Raw genomic sequence first — 13,106 nt, 5'->3', positions numbered from 1 at the left:
TTTCTATCCCGTTGTTTTTGCAGATTAGTCTTTTTATTCATCATTTCCCCCAATAGCCGTGAGATGTCGAATGCATTCACCTTGAGAAAGTTCAAGTATGCATATGAATGCGCTCTCTTTATGTCCAAGGACTTTTACAACCTCTCAAAAACATTTCTGCGCAGGCGTTGCGCACATTTTTAAATGATGATTTCAGAAGAAAAACCCAGAATGAGAATCTGAAAACTCATACATGGATGGTCCACGTTTTAATGGATGATTTCCCATCGTGACGTTTTAAATATAGTATAATTTATATTTTTACAGTTAAATAGGTTTTATTTTTTGAAACAATTTCACAAAGCATCTGAAGATTGAATTATACAGACTAGTGTGTAATATCACAGTAAGCCATAAAAACATTGAACTCTTTTATCCAAAAATTCTACCATATAAGGCCATTTATATGTTTTCAAAGGATGTCTGGGTCTTTTTTAATAGTACAGTTGTCGTCTGTTTCTCCTTAATGCTTCTATAAATCAAATCTCTATACGTTGAGAGAGAAAATGTTGACACCGGTTCCACGTGTTGTCAAGCAAGCATACAAACCGAATGGAAATGTTTATCATAACAAGGCTCGGAAGTGTCAGGTAAGGCGACCGAGATGGAAACATCAGGCAAGCTACAGTAGTGGTGCACCATGCATCAAAAATAAAGCACGATCTTACCCCATCTGCACACTTCCAACGAGTATAACAAAGTATGTGCTCGGAAGTATGCCATGAATCTTTGAAGCCAGGATCATACAATCACATAAAATAACACCGAACCTTTCCTCTCATTTGCGTTCATCCTCACCAAAGAAACATAACAACCCCCTTTTTCTTCTGTGACGCAAGGGTTTGTGGGAAATATCCAAAAACATGTCATCCAGGCACTGCTGACATAACATACTGAACAGAGAGTGCGTGAAGTGGGATATCTAAAGAAAACATTGAGGTAAGAATAAAGATGGCTTCTTCTAAACACACACACATGAATAGTGTAGCGGTTTGGTGGGTTGATGGTCAGGTGGCTGTTCTGCTATAAATACATGCCATTGATAAGATAATCAGACTCTTCTGTGGTGAGAGGCAAAGCTTTCTTCAGTCTATGGCGCACAAGCCAGAGTCTGCAGATCACCATCAATAACAGCAGAATGCTGATGATCAGACCCAAAGCCAGAGGAAGAATGGCACCTAAACAAACAAATCAACACATGAATTATTGAAAATATACACAAACACATACTTGTATCTGTCCTTTAGTACAGTTTTGCCTCTTATTTGATCCATTCCTCCCAAAAAACACAGGGTAGAAGGGCATGAGAAACAAGTGGTGGGTGTTCAGTATGAAAAACGCACCTGACTCGGGAGGCGGGTGTCCTTCTATTATGTGATGTACTTTAGATACAGGAAGTGAATTCTGACGCACCAGTAAAGGAGACGGATGTTTCTCCTCCTTGACTGTCACAACGGCTGCTGCACATGAAGAACATTATCTGTTCATTTCTACAGCGGCAGAATTGTCACAAAAACATTTTCAGTACTTTCTAAACAATGGCAGAATGTGTTATTCATCACATTAAGGTGGAAACTGATGAGAGTGAATGTCACTTGACTGATAGCTGTTGATACTTTAACATGTGTGCTGTGAATTATTCATGAGATCACAGATGCTTTACATTGTACAAATGGCCTGCGTATTGCACTGTGACCATACAAAAGAGTGTCAAATATCATTGTGCCATTGTGAATTTGTGAGAGTTGTTGTAACAGTTTTGCTGTACATACATGTGTATGTTTTCATGCCAGGTGATGGAGTCGCGGTCGCCTGCTCTCTTGTTACTGCTGAATAACAGAAGCATAGAAGTCTATTACAGTTAAACTAAAATAACTTAACGTACACTACTATAAATTACGTTTAAACTAAAGTGAATAAATGTAAAACGTCGATAAATTAATTTAAACAAAATGAACAAATGCACACATCTACATATTATGATTAACCTAAATTAATAAATGAAAAAACTACAGATTACATGTAAACTATAATGATGACATGTAAACATCTATAAATTAAGTTTAAACTAAAAAGAGTGAATGTTTATGTCTGTAAATAGTTTAAACTAAAATGTAAGCCACTATAAATCCAGTTTAAATTATAAAGAATAAATGTACTCATCTATAATTTAATTTAACCTAAATAAATAAACGAAAAATCTATAAATTACATGTAAACTAAAATTCCGAAAAATAAGCATCTATAAATTAAGTTTAAACTAAAATGTTAAAATGTAAACATACATAAATACAGTTTAAATTAAAATGACTGAATGTGCACATATATATTTTAAATTTAACCTAAATAAGTGGAAAAAAATGTAACAATTAAATGTAAACTTAAATGCAGAAATATCTATCAATTAAATGTAATCTTAAAAGAATAAATGTCAATGTCTATAAATAGTTTAAACTAAAATGATCAAATGTAAGCCTATATAAATCCAGTTTAAATGATAAGGAATGAATGTACACATCTAGATTATTAAATTTAACCTAAATACATGAACAAAAAACTATAAATGACATGTAAACGAAAATGCCAAGATATAAACATCTATAAATGAGGTTTAAACTGAAACGAATAAATGTAAAGAGGCAGATGTGCTGGTGTCTCACATGGTTTCTGAATGCACTCATTGACACAGTCAGATTTCTGCAGGAAGTTGTTGTGGTTTCCCTTGCAGCCGCCGTACTGAAAGTGCAGACACTGTCCTGTCACAGTATCATAATACCAGCGTGGAAAAACACCTTTACACGGGCCGACCACTGGAGGCAATGAACAGGGATCTGAGAGAGAGAGAGGGAGAGAGAGAGAGACTTGTACTCTCTGTGCAGTATCAAGTGTCGTGACACAAAGACTCTTTGTTAATAACAGCCATTAGAAGAGAAATTCTGCACTGAGTGAATCCATGTCTACACAAAGCAACACCTGCCTCGCATTTTAAAGGTATAATTATTCATAAATTAAAATTTATTTCATAATTAACATTTTCTATTCTACAGTCATTCTAAACTATGTGTTTCTGTTCTCATTTAACGCAAAGGATTTTTTTAAAGTCCCTGTGAAATTAAAAATTACAATGCTGAAAATGCACTTCCGCCCTCTAGTGACTATCCATCTCTAATGACTTATGTTAATACGGCTTGGGCGGAGCATCCGTTAACTCCTCCCCTTCAAATGTCAGTCTGCTGCCAGTTCCCTTTTAAAATGCAACGGCTGTTTTTATACATCCAATCAAATCGCAGCGAAAAATGCAAGCCACGCCCACTTTTGTATCATTGGAAATTCCATTTCACTCGGAAATGCGTCAAAATACGGAAGTAAAAACGATCGCAACTTCCTGTTCACTGGGACTTTAACATACATAGATAAATCAAATGAATTACCTTGGTTACTGGTGGCATAATGTTGTTCAGGTTTATAGGGGATATCAGGGGTTTGTATTTTTGTGGATGGTTGTTGTGCTGCTGTTTCAGTTTGTAGGTCTGGTCCAAGTCTAGGGCTGGATTTATGACCGCTGTCAACTAAAAACACACACAAAACAATCTCTTTCAACATATTTACTGTAGTAAAACATTAGTCTTTACTCATATAAATTCCATTAGGGCGTGGACGGTAGGCCCTATAATCACATTTTACAGTATGAGTAATAATCACAGTAATCCTGAACATCGCAAAAGTCATTATTGCTGAAAAAAAGGGACTTGGTTTGACAAACCTGTAACAATATACATGTTTGAGGGTAATTACTGTATGTGAATTGTGCGTGTTATTCCTGCAGCGCAGGTGAATTGATTTCTTCTTTATTTTTTTTCGATAATAAGATGTAAAGTAAAGAGGTTTGGTGGTGTAGACTCACAGTTTTGGCAGAAGTTTTCATCTGATCGATCAGGGCAATGCTGCTTCCCATCACAGGCGTAACCAATGTCAATACAACAGCCGTCGTCACACGTGAACTGATAGCGAGAACAGTGACCTGTGCACACTGTAAAACACACACACACACACATGAAAACATGAGTTTTAAAGGATAAAAAGATCCACTTCAAGGACATTTTAAACCCTACATAACAGTTTCATTTTGATAGTTGACGTATGATTGTCGACCTTCTGCATTTGGCGCTGGCGCGAGGACGCTGACGGACACATTATCAGAGCTCTTCTGTCCAGCTGTGTCTGTCACAGTTATCTGGAAGGTGTACATTCCCTCTCTGAGACCACCGAGTTTCAGCAGACCCGGGTGAGTCACCTACAACACACATCACATCACAACACAACCTAATAATAATACCAAAAAATGGGGAGCTGTGAGGAAAACGTTATGAACCATCATTAAGTGACGGCACAGTTAACATGGTCCCTCGCACTATTTATGCGTCCTTGGACAATTTATTTGAATGGGCTTTTTCCCACGAACCCCCTCACATTTTAGAATGACACCTGCTGAATGTAGGTTGAGGCGATGTGTCCTGACATGTAAAGGTTTACCTTCATGCGAACAGAGGGATCTCCCTTGACAAGAGTCCATTGGTAGTGTGCGATGCCGTAATCATCAGTGCTGTCTCTGCCGTCCAGCACGGCCCAGTCTGTCGGGAGCTGAACCACAAGATCCTGTCCGGCCTCTGTGCGGGGCGGCTCATCCAAACCTGCAAACATCAACATTGACTCAAACAATACAAAGCACCAAAACGTTTGACTTCGTATTGCCTCCAATATATATTTACACGTTTTTTGCAACCACCCTATTTAAACAGGTCAGGAAGATATTAGGTCAGATCAGGAAGATATTATTGGCTCTGACCCTTTGTTATTGTTTACAAAGACAGATGTGATTATTTCTGTGATACCTGTTGGGGAGTAATTGTATGTTGCGCGCACATAATAGCCCAAATTAATGTAAGTATTATTTTTTAGATGATACAGTTATTATTGATCATTATTGATATCAAATTCTTTTGGTAAAAGATTCCCCGTGAACACCTTGTTGTGACGAATCACGATTTTTTATTTTCTTTCTTACATTATTTCTATTATTTCTGTATGTTTCTTTTATTTATTTATTTTTTGCATGTATAAGCTGTTCTTGTTTAATAAGTATGATGTAAGCTCAACCTGAAGATAGATATATGTATATGTAAAATTGTTACGTATGCCTTTTTGCTTGTAATTGTTAAGAAAAAAAAGATACATATATTTCGGGAAAAAAACGTACAGTAAAAGCAGGAAACTATTTAAAAAAGACATCCATCGCTAGAGAGAGACCCACCCTGCAGCTCTTCTGACCCGTGCGATGGTCTCCGGGCTGCGGTGTCGGTGACCGCGGAGCTCCGCACGGGCTCGATGGGTCTGGTGCTGTTCGCCCGGCTGTAGGTGCTGAATCCGGGCTGAAAGGAGAACGAGCACACGTTCCTGCCCCTGTACGTGCAGTTAAACAAATAGCAGCGTAAGCCGTCGTCCGGCTGCTTCAGGTCCTCCTGAATGATGGCGTCCGTGCAGCGCGGGTGCGAGCAGCAGGCGTGCACGCAGTCCCTCCAGCTGAACACCCGCGGCGGCGCGGATAGGAACGCGGCGCCCTGCTCGATGGACGCGCTCGCCCGGATGATGCGCTCCTCCGCCACCGCGAAGCCGCTCACGCAGACGTCTCCGTCCTCGTCGTCCTCTCTGGAGTCCGACTCATCCTGCTGGAGCTGCTTGCGGAACTCCTCCAGCAGCTCCTCCACGCCCTTGGATGTCTTGGACGTGAGATCGGTTGTAGGAGAGGACCGAGTCGCGCTCGTCACACAGAGAAGAACAGAACAGATGAGCGCCGACAAAAACATAATGACGCTTACCGCTCCTCTCCAACGGTGAAACGAGAAAACACTCTCCCTTACATCATATTTGACATCATCTATACTGTTTTGGGATGTAAGAATCGCCGTTTGCGCATTTTAGGAGGACGAAACAGAGATGCACCTGTCGCAGTCAAAGGCAGATAAATCAGAATCAACGTGTCTGTCTGCAGATGTGAAAGAGATTTTATTCCTGCAAGGGGGCGCTGTGTGGCTCACAAAACAACCAACTGTTTGCTCTGGCCCCCCGGTGGCATCAAAAATCTAATATATTTAGTATAACCTTCACTAGAATATGGGTAGCAGTAGTGTAGTGTAGTGTAGTGTAGTATAGTATAAAATAAAAAAGTATAGTTCAACTACTATAGTATACTACAGTATTCTGTGGTATTCACTATGGTAAATTGATCAAAGATGGTACAATATACTGTAGTATATATCACCTCAGAGCAAAAAACAGCCACGAAAACTAAACACGTTTCATTCTGTTTTCAGGCAGAATTCAGCCATTTACAGACGAAAAAAATTAAAATCTATATGGTTACCGAACGAATCGTTTTCCTGAACTGGACCTAAAAAAATTATTCTATTAATTAATGCGAATCCATAAAAACCCGGTTTTAATCATGTCTGTAATTGACCTCGAAATATAATATAGCCTACCTCGAAATACAACATGCTAATAACTACAATAATTAAATATAATACCATTTTAATTTGACCAGCGGGCGTCGCTAACGCGCTAAGTTTCGACTGATTTTGCAAAGTTTCATACATTCTCTTAATCCCTACCATAGTAGGATTTGCTAGCTCGCTAAATGCAGCGTCCAACTGGCTGAACGTCACATTGCGTGTTTAATATTCACGATGAGCAGTGCCTTCGTCATAGTATGACTACTTCCTGTCAGACAGCGGTACTCCGCCCCTCGAGCGTGAGTTCTGTGCGTTTCAGATAAATATAGAATAGGGCAGGTCCAGCGGACGCACGCGCTCCAGCAGATAGCGATTTCGCAACTCGACTATGACATAAACAGGAACGACAGGACCGAGGAAACGCGAGGTGACGCTCCCGGAGTTTCGCGTTCACTTCGGCAACTGCACGCGCTCTGATAAACGCGCGCAGCAACGCGTCGGTGAATTTCCTGGTTCGCGATGCAATCCTTTTCTCGAGTCGTGACGAGCGTGTCAGTTCACAGCAGCTCAGCCTTTCTCTCTCTACATCTGGATTCTACGGTTTTGCGTTGGAAATGAAACGGTAATCGCGTCGGTTGTAGGTTGCTGTCGCTGGTGACGTCACGACACTTTTATTTGTTTGTTTGTTTGATGTCGCTAGTGTAGCCAGACGTGTCAGCGATGAAGTGTGCAGGTTGAGCTTCTGCACTGAAGGGGTCGAACTGAACTTAAACCGACAAACAATGAATTCAGATCTTGAAGGAATTTCTCTTTCGGTACCAGCTTTCGGCCAACCGCCGGACGCAATGGCTGAGAGTAGCAGAGAAGGCAGCGCCGCTGTGAATCCTGGTGCCGTGACCCTGTGGCATGACCCGTCCTGTAAGAGTGCCAATCCCGGGCTGATCAGTTGCCCTTCGGACGCTGGCACATTGTTGAGCACCTGCAAAAACAAGAATAGAGCCGTGACAGTGGTGTACGTGAGAAACACGGAGATGAGCCAGTCTCAGAGTCCAGAGAACATGGCATTACAGTGTCTGAAGGATGCTTGTGACATTGTGGGATGTAAACTGGAGATCATCCACTTTGGGATGCTGGACTTTGGTGAAACGTCGGTCCTCGATCACTTTTACAATGCCGGTAAGTATACGGACCGGAGCGTCGGGTTTGTCCTGTGTGAAGGTATGTGCTGAAGCCACAGAAATATCTGAAGAATGTGCCGATGTTTAGTTTCATGGATTTGGAAGTTAGACATCGTCAGATGTTTTCTGGATTCTTTTTGGTTGTTTTTGACATTCAGGTTTTCCAGGAAAACTCTCAGAATGAAGTGAGATGTGATTCTATCGCTCGCCCACGTACCGTACGTACTGTACAGCCCAGTCAGGGTGGAGCGCGGCGACTTGAACTCCTTTTCCATGAGAAATGACTGGCATTCAAACATTCACGTCGAAACGGAACGCAAACCTGTAAAGCTGAAGGCCAGCAGAACCAGAGACACGCGGCTTGTAAAAATACCTGAAAAGTTTACTAGCGTGGGACGTGTGATCGTGCGAGTGGAAGAGAGTTGGAAATCTGATCGGAAGTCAGTCAGAGAGAAAAGAAAAGAGGGCAGTGGTTCTCAAACTTTTTCGTTGTAAGGCCCCCTCTGTGTTAAGTGCATCGCTTTGCGGCCCCCCATATAAAGACGTATAATCTTAAACTTAGAATTTTAATTAAACCAAAAACATTCACTTATACAATGCTGGAACCTCAATTCTTTTGGTTGGTGGTGTCATTTTTCTGATGTTTGATTGCATAAAATCTATGATAAATTTCTATATTTCATAAAATGCCACAAAATCTGTGGCCCTCTGGATCCATCTTGGGGCCCCCCAGTTTGAGAACCACTGGTCTAGGGAATGTATGATGGAAGAAAGCTGACTTCAAACTATATGAAGGAAAGAGACGAAGTCATCTTCAAATTAGGGCTGCTCGATTATGACAAAAATCATAATCACGATTATTTGGGCCAATATTGAGATCCCGATTATTTAACATGATTACTCACTAAGTTTTAAAACAACATAGAAAAATAAATAACTTTGCTTTTAAACTGTGAATTCAACTGAAAAATAAATGTAAAGAAATAGCACAGCTGAACCACAGTAAAGGAAAGGGGTGCGCTGTGGATTTATACCACGAGAAAAGAGAGGATCCTTGCCAAATGGAATGCGACACAATAATCGTTTCACCTCGATTATTTTGTGTTTGTAATTGTCGAAGGCCAAAATTGACGATTACAATTATTTTCGATTAATTGCACAGCCCTACTTCAAATATGCACAGCCTGATATTGTGAACACAAATATGTGTGTTCAGAGTTGTTTAGTAGTTCAGAAGGCGGTCTGGAAAGGTATTATTCATGTCTAAACTGTTGAATTCCACGTGGGCTGTACATAAACCGTTGTGGATTGCAGGGGGAATGTTTAATGCGTGACAACCAATCAAACAAGTTCATAAATGTAAGGCATAGTAAAGACAGTGACACTGACCCCTGTCCATCAATGTTGAGATAAAACACAAAACTACTCGGAAACGCGTGTGGGAATGTGTGTGTTAGTCAGTGTTATGGAAAATGTGTGACACGTTTTGTTTGTGGGTACCATTGTTCCAGGCCTCTCTGTCTGGTTAGCGTCATGTTTGTAGCGTTTATGTCATCAAATGAAACAAGAGAATTTTTCCCTGATAGCGCACATACATCTAGAAGACGTCTATTTAATGTCTGCTTTTACATCTGCGAGACGTATTTTTTTGATTGTTTGCTCATCTGCATTACGTCTCATGTCAAAACTATGATCCGGTTTTATTTTAGATCCCATACTGATGCTTTTGTTTCTGCTGTGGTGCCGTCTTGAGTTTGGCCTGCAGTGATTCTGTTCTTTAGAATCTGTAATGATGGAGGGTTGATGTGGACGGGCTTGTTTAGCAGCAGCGAGATGAAACGTCACGCGGCTCTTGATGAATCTGAACTGTTGTCATATCATCACTCTTGGAACGCTCAGGATGACTTGCCGTGAACTGTGATGGCTCATGACTTGACAAATCCTTCCCAAATATTTTCCCGTCTTTGAGGTGGTAGGATGGCAGGAGATGGAATCTCTTAAAGGGACAGTTCACCCAAAAAAGAAAATTTCGTCATCGTTTACTCACCCTCAAGTTGTTCCAAACCTGTATAAATGTCTTTGTTTTGATGAACACAGAGAGATTTGGAAAAATTTTAGCAATTGACATTTCTGGGACATTACTGACTACCATAATAGGAATAATTATTGTATCATTATTTTTGTTCTGTTGAACACAAAATAAGATATTTTGAATCATTTATGAAAGCAAACAGTTCTAGTGCACCTTTCGCTACCTTTTTAATTTTTCCTACTAAATTAGTCATTAATGTCCCAGAAATGTCAGGTGCTAACACATATCTTTCCACATATCTTTCTCTGTGTTCAACAGCACAAAGAGATTTGTTTGAAACAACTCGTGTGGGGGAGTAATTCATGACAGAATGTTTTATTTTTAGGGCTGAGTATCCCTTTAAATGATCGAAGTCCTGATTTCACCTTATCGTAAGTTTAAATTCCATAATTCAGATCAATCAGCTTTGTGATATGTGATGAAGGTATCTCATGCCAGAGTTTGGTTATTTATTGCATTTATTGTAAACTGCTCAGTTGGTCCATAGTCGACTGTGTGATGATGATGGGATTCATGGAGCAGGGTTAGCATGTCGGCACATAACCCGTCCTTTGTGTCAAGGTCGTAAGTGATCGTGACGTGTGATTAGAAGAGGTGTGACATTGTCATATGATCTGCTGGTAACTGTCTGATAATCTTACATGAAGTGTCTGGTCGTGTTTCTGGCATCTGTCTCGAGCTAACAGTGATCCTGGACAAAGTCTCAATAATCCACAAACTCATCTGAGTCTCATTCAATCAACAAACACACACCATCAAATACTCTAGATTTCACATCGTGTTCGCTTAATAAACGCTCTACAAAAAACCCCTTTGCCCTGATTTCCGTTGCCCTGCGTGATCTTATTTTTGGATATGCTGTTATATAGGCAGCAGTATGATGTTAGATTCATGTTGAAGTTTAGATTTGGGGATCTCTACATTGCCTTTTCTCAGCTACACTTTTTTCAATTGAAAAGTATCTCTTGTTGCAACAGACTTTCGATTTTTTTGAGTTGAGTTGGATTTTGCACTTCATGGTGAGTCTCTTTGATATGAAAGTGTCTGCAAAGAGCACAGTTATTGAAGGTTTCATTTGTGGTTTCTGCCGCTCAATAACCAGAGACGAGAAGCAATATCACTGCAGCTCCGCTGGACACGCAGGCAAATCTCAAGGAGATTTACATGGGAGAAATGGGAAATAAATTTGCATGTGTGAAACGGGAGACAGATTTACATGTGTGTGTTGGAATGACGCTGAGCTTTATTATAAAACGAAAGACTTCATCAGTTTATAAATGTAGAATTTCTCTCTACTGATAGCACACTCCATCTGGCAGACGTCTGTTTGACGTTTCGGAGACGTCTGCTGTCAGATGTCATATAGACGTCTAGAAGACATCTGTAGGATATTTCTGATTTAGAATGGATGTAAAACGGCTCTTTCTAAGATCTTTAGCAGATGTTTTCCATTAGTTTGTTTAATTTCCACAAATCTCCAGAGTGATATTTATACACATAAGTGGGTGATATACACATAAGCCCAAGACAGGTTTCCCACTGAAGCTAAGCAGGGCTGAGCCTGGTCAGTACCTGGATGGGAGACCACCTAGGAAAGCTAGGTTGCTGCTGGAAGAGGTGTTAGTGGGACCACCAGGGGGTGCTCACCCTGTGGTCTGTGTGGGTCCTAATGCCCCAGGATAGTGATGGGGACACTACACTGCAAAAAGCACCGTCCTTCGGATGAGACGTTAAACCGAGGTCCTGACTCCCTGTGGTCATTAAAGATCCCATGGCACTTCTCGTAAAGAGTAGGGGTGTAACCCTGGTGTCCTGGCCAGATCCTCTCCACTGGCCCTTGTCAATCATGGCCTCCTGATAATCCCCACTCTCTGAATGGGCTCTCTCTCCTCTCCACCTATAGCTTGTCGTGTATAGGTTGTACTGTGGCTGCCGTCGCATCATCCAGGTGGATGCTGCACACTGGTGGTGGTTGAGGAGAGACCCCCCTCATATGATTGTAAAGCGCTTTGGGTGTACAGCAATATACAGAAAAGCTCTATATAAATGCCTCATTCATTCATTCATAAGACGGTTTGCTCGGTTTTGCTGTGATGTGCGTAACTGAAACAGCAGTTGTAAAAATGATCTGCCACAGACGTCTGCAAACACAGTCGACTTCCTGCTGATATTTAAAAGATATCTCGAGCTCATCCCTCGGGACAGGCCCGATAGACACAAACCACACGCGCACAACACGCCATCTGCCATCTATTCACTTCCTAACATTTTTTGTGTGAGTTTATTTTAAACGAAGTTCTTATAAACTACAAATAACAAAGTAAACCCTTGAAACATTAAAATTACACTTAAGTATACTTGAACTGATAGAAAAGTAGAGATATACTCAGAATAGGTCATTATACTTCTGAGTATGTTTGGAATGAAGTTGTGTTTAATCTCGTGATTGAGTAGAATATTCAAATATTATAAAAAATACATAAATATTATATAAATATAAAGTTTTTTGGGGTGGAATCGAGTAAATAAAACAAGGGAGCATGTTTATTGTTTATTTTATTAAATGAACAATTTGTTAAATGGGTCCTGTAGTTTGGTCGCATTAAAAGAAACTTTGAAATCTAGCGGTTGAGCTTGGTCTAAATTTAAAATGTTGGCGAGACAAGTTTAGCCAAATAAGGTTCTTCGCGGTTTCTTTTGATTGTTATCAGAAATAATCTACAGGCGCTCTATTGCTGCGTCCCAATTTGCCTTCTGCTCTTCCTTGCATTTTAGTATTTATTCATTTATTATTTTGTATGTAATGTTTACTGTATACTCACATTTATTAATATAGCGAAGCATCCTTTATTTTATTAATGCTGTGTAGCGTCACTAAACTTTACCCTCTCGCGGTGAGTTGTGGGTAATATCATCCGTTAGTAGTCCATCCGGGTACTTTGAGAATACTCATTTCAGCAGACTATGATTTGGGACATACAAATTCTGTTTTCGAATACTATTTAGGACGGACAGTATGTGAACTGGGACGCAGCTTATTATTTGCGAATGCGAGGGCAGTCCATGGATGCGTGAATGCGCAGTAACGTTTGTTTATGTTGTCACTTTGAAACCGTCTATAAATGGTTAACTGAGTATGATGTTAAGTTTACAAAAAAAACCTTACAAGTATACTTTCTGTATATAATGTACTTTCATAAACTCAAAAATACTTAAACTATTATACTATAAGTATAAGGCCACGTTTACACGATGAAAAACAGAAAAATTGCACTTTGAGACCCGTTT

The 13,106-nt window shown here is 40.2% G+C and overlaps 2 protein-coding genes across 3 annotated transcripts in view; one reads left to right on the top strand and one right to left on the bottom strand.

Annotated features, from left to right (window-relative positions):
- Positions 1-221: 221 nt before the first annotated feature.
- Positions 222-6,092, bottom strand: lrp11 (low density lipoprotein receptor-related protein 11). Of its 2 annotated transcripts, none has more exons than XM_057352526.1 (9): positions 5,351-6,092; positions 4,573-4,730; positions 4,192-4,333; positions 3,944-4,069; positions 3,471-3,608; positions 2,700-2,870; positions 1,812-1,868; positions 1,383-1,496; positions 222-1,217 (listed from the first exon to the last, which is right to left on the bottom strand). In XM_057352526.1, exons 1-9 carry the CDS (start codon positions 5,901-5,903, stop codon positions 1,063-1,065), a joined length of 1,614 nt encoding a protein of 537 aa, XP_057208509.1. In that variant the 5' UTR covers positions 5,904-6,092; the 3' UTR covers positions 222-1,062. The 2 variants fall into 2 exon arrangements, with proteins under 2 accessions (XP_057208509.1, XP_057208508.1); XM_057352525.1 differs by having other exon boundaries at positions 223-1,217; positions 1,383-1,499; positions 5,351-6,091.
- Positions 6,093-6,824: 732 nt separating this feature from the next.
- map3k5 (mitogen-activated protein kinase kinase kinase 5) overlaps positions 6,825-13,106 on the top strand; it is a 32,745-nt gene continuing 26,463 nt past the window's right edge. The window contains exon 1 of the mRNA XM_057352524.1: positions 6,825-7,724. Within this exon, the coding sequence (XP_057208507.1) occupies positions 7,331-7,724 (394 nt within the window). The 5' untranslated portion in view covers positions 6,825-7,330. The remainder of the gene's footprint in view (positions 7,725-13,106) is intronic.

This window comes from Triplophysa rosa, linkage group LG15 (assembly GCF_024868665.1).
Source record: "Triplophysa rosa linkage group LG15, Trosa_1v2, whole genome shotgun sequence".
In the NCBI taxonomy this organism is placed as follows: domain Eukaryota; kingdom Metazoa; phylum Chordata; class Actinopteri; order Cypriniformes; family Nemacheilidae; genus Triplophysa; species Triplophysa rosa.
This window is presented reverse-complemented; position numbering and strand designations above follow the sequence as displayed.

Excerpts from the sequence above, each read along its gene's own strand:
- lrp11 (XM_057352525.1), bottom strand. The coding sequence starts at position 5,903 with ATGTTTTTGTCGGCGCTCATCTGTTCTGTTCTTCTCTGTGTGACGAGC. Across the intron at positions 4,334-4,572 it reads ATCCCTCTGTTCGCATGAAG|GTGACTCACCCGGGTCTGCT; the intron begins GTAAACCTTTAC and ends TGTGTGTTGTAG. Across the intron at positions 1,500-1,811 it reads TGGCATGAAAACATACACAT|CAGCCGTTGTGACAGTCAAG; the intron begins GTATGTACAGCA and ends CTTCATGTGCAG.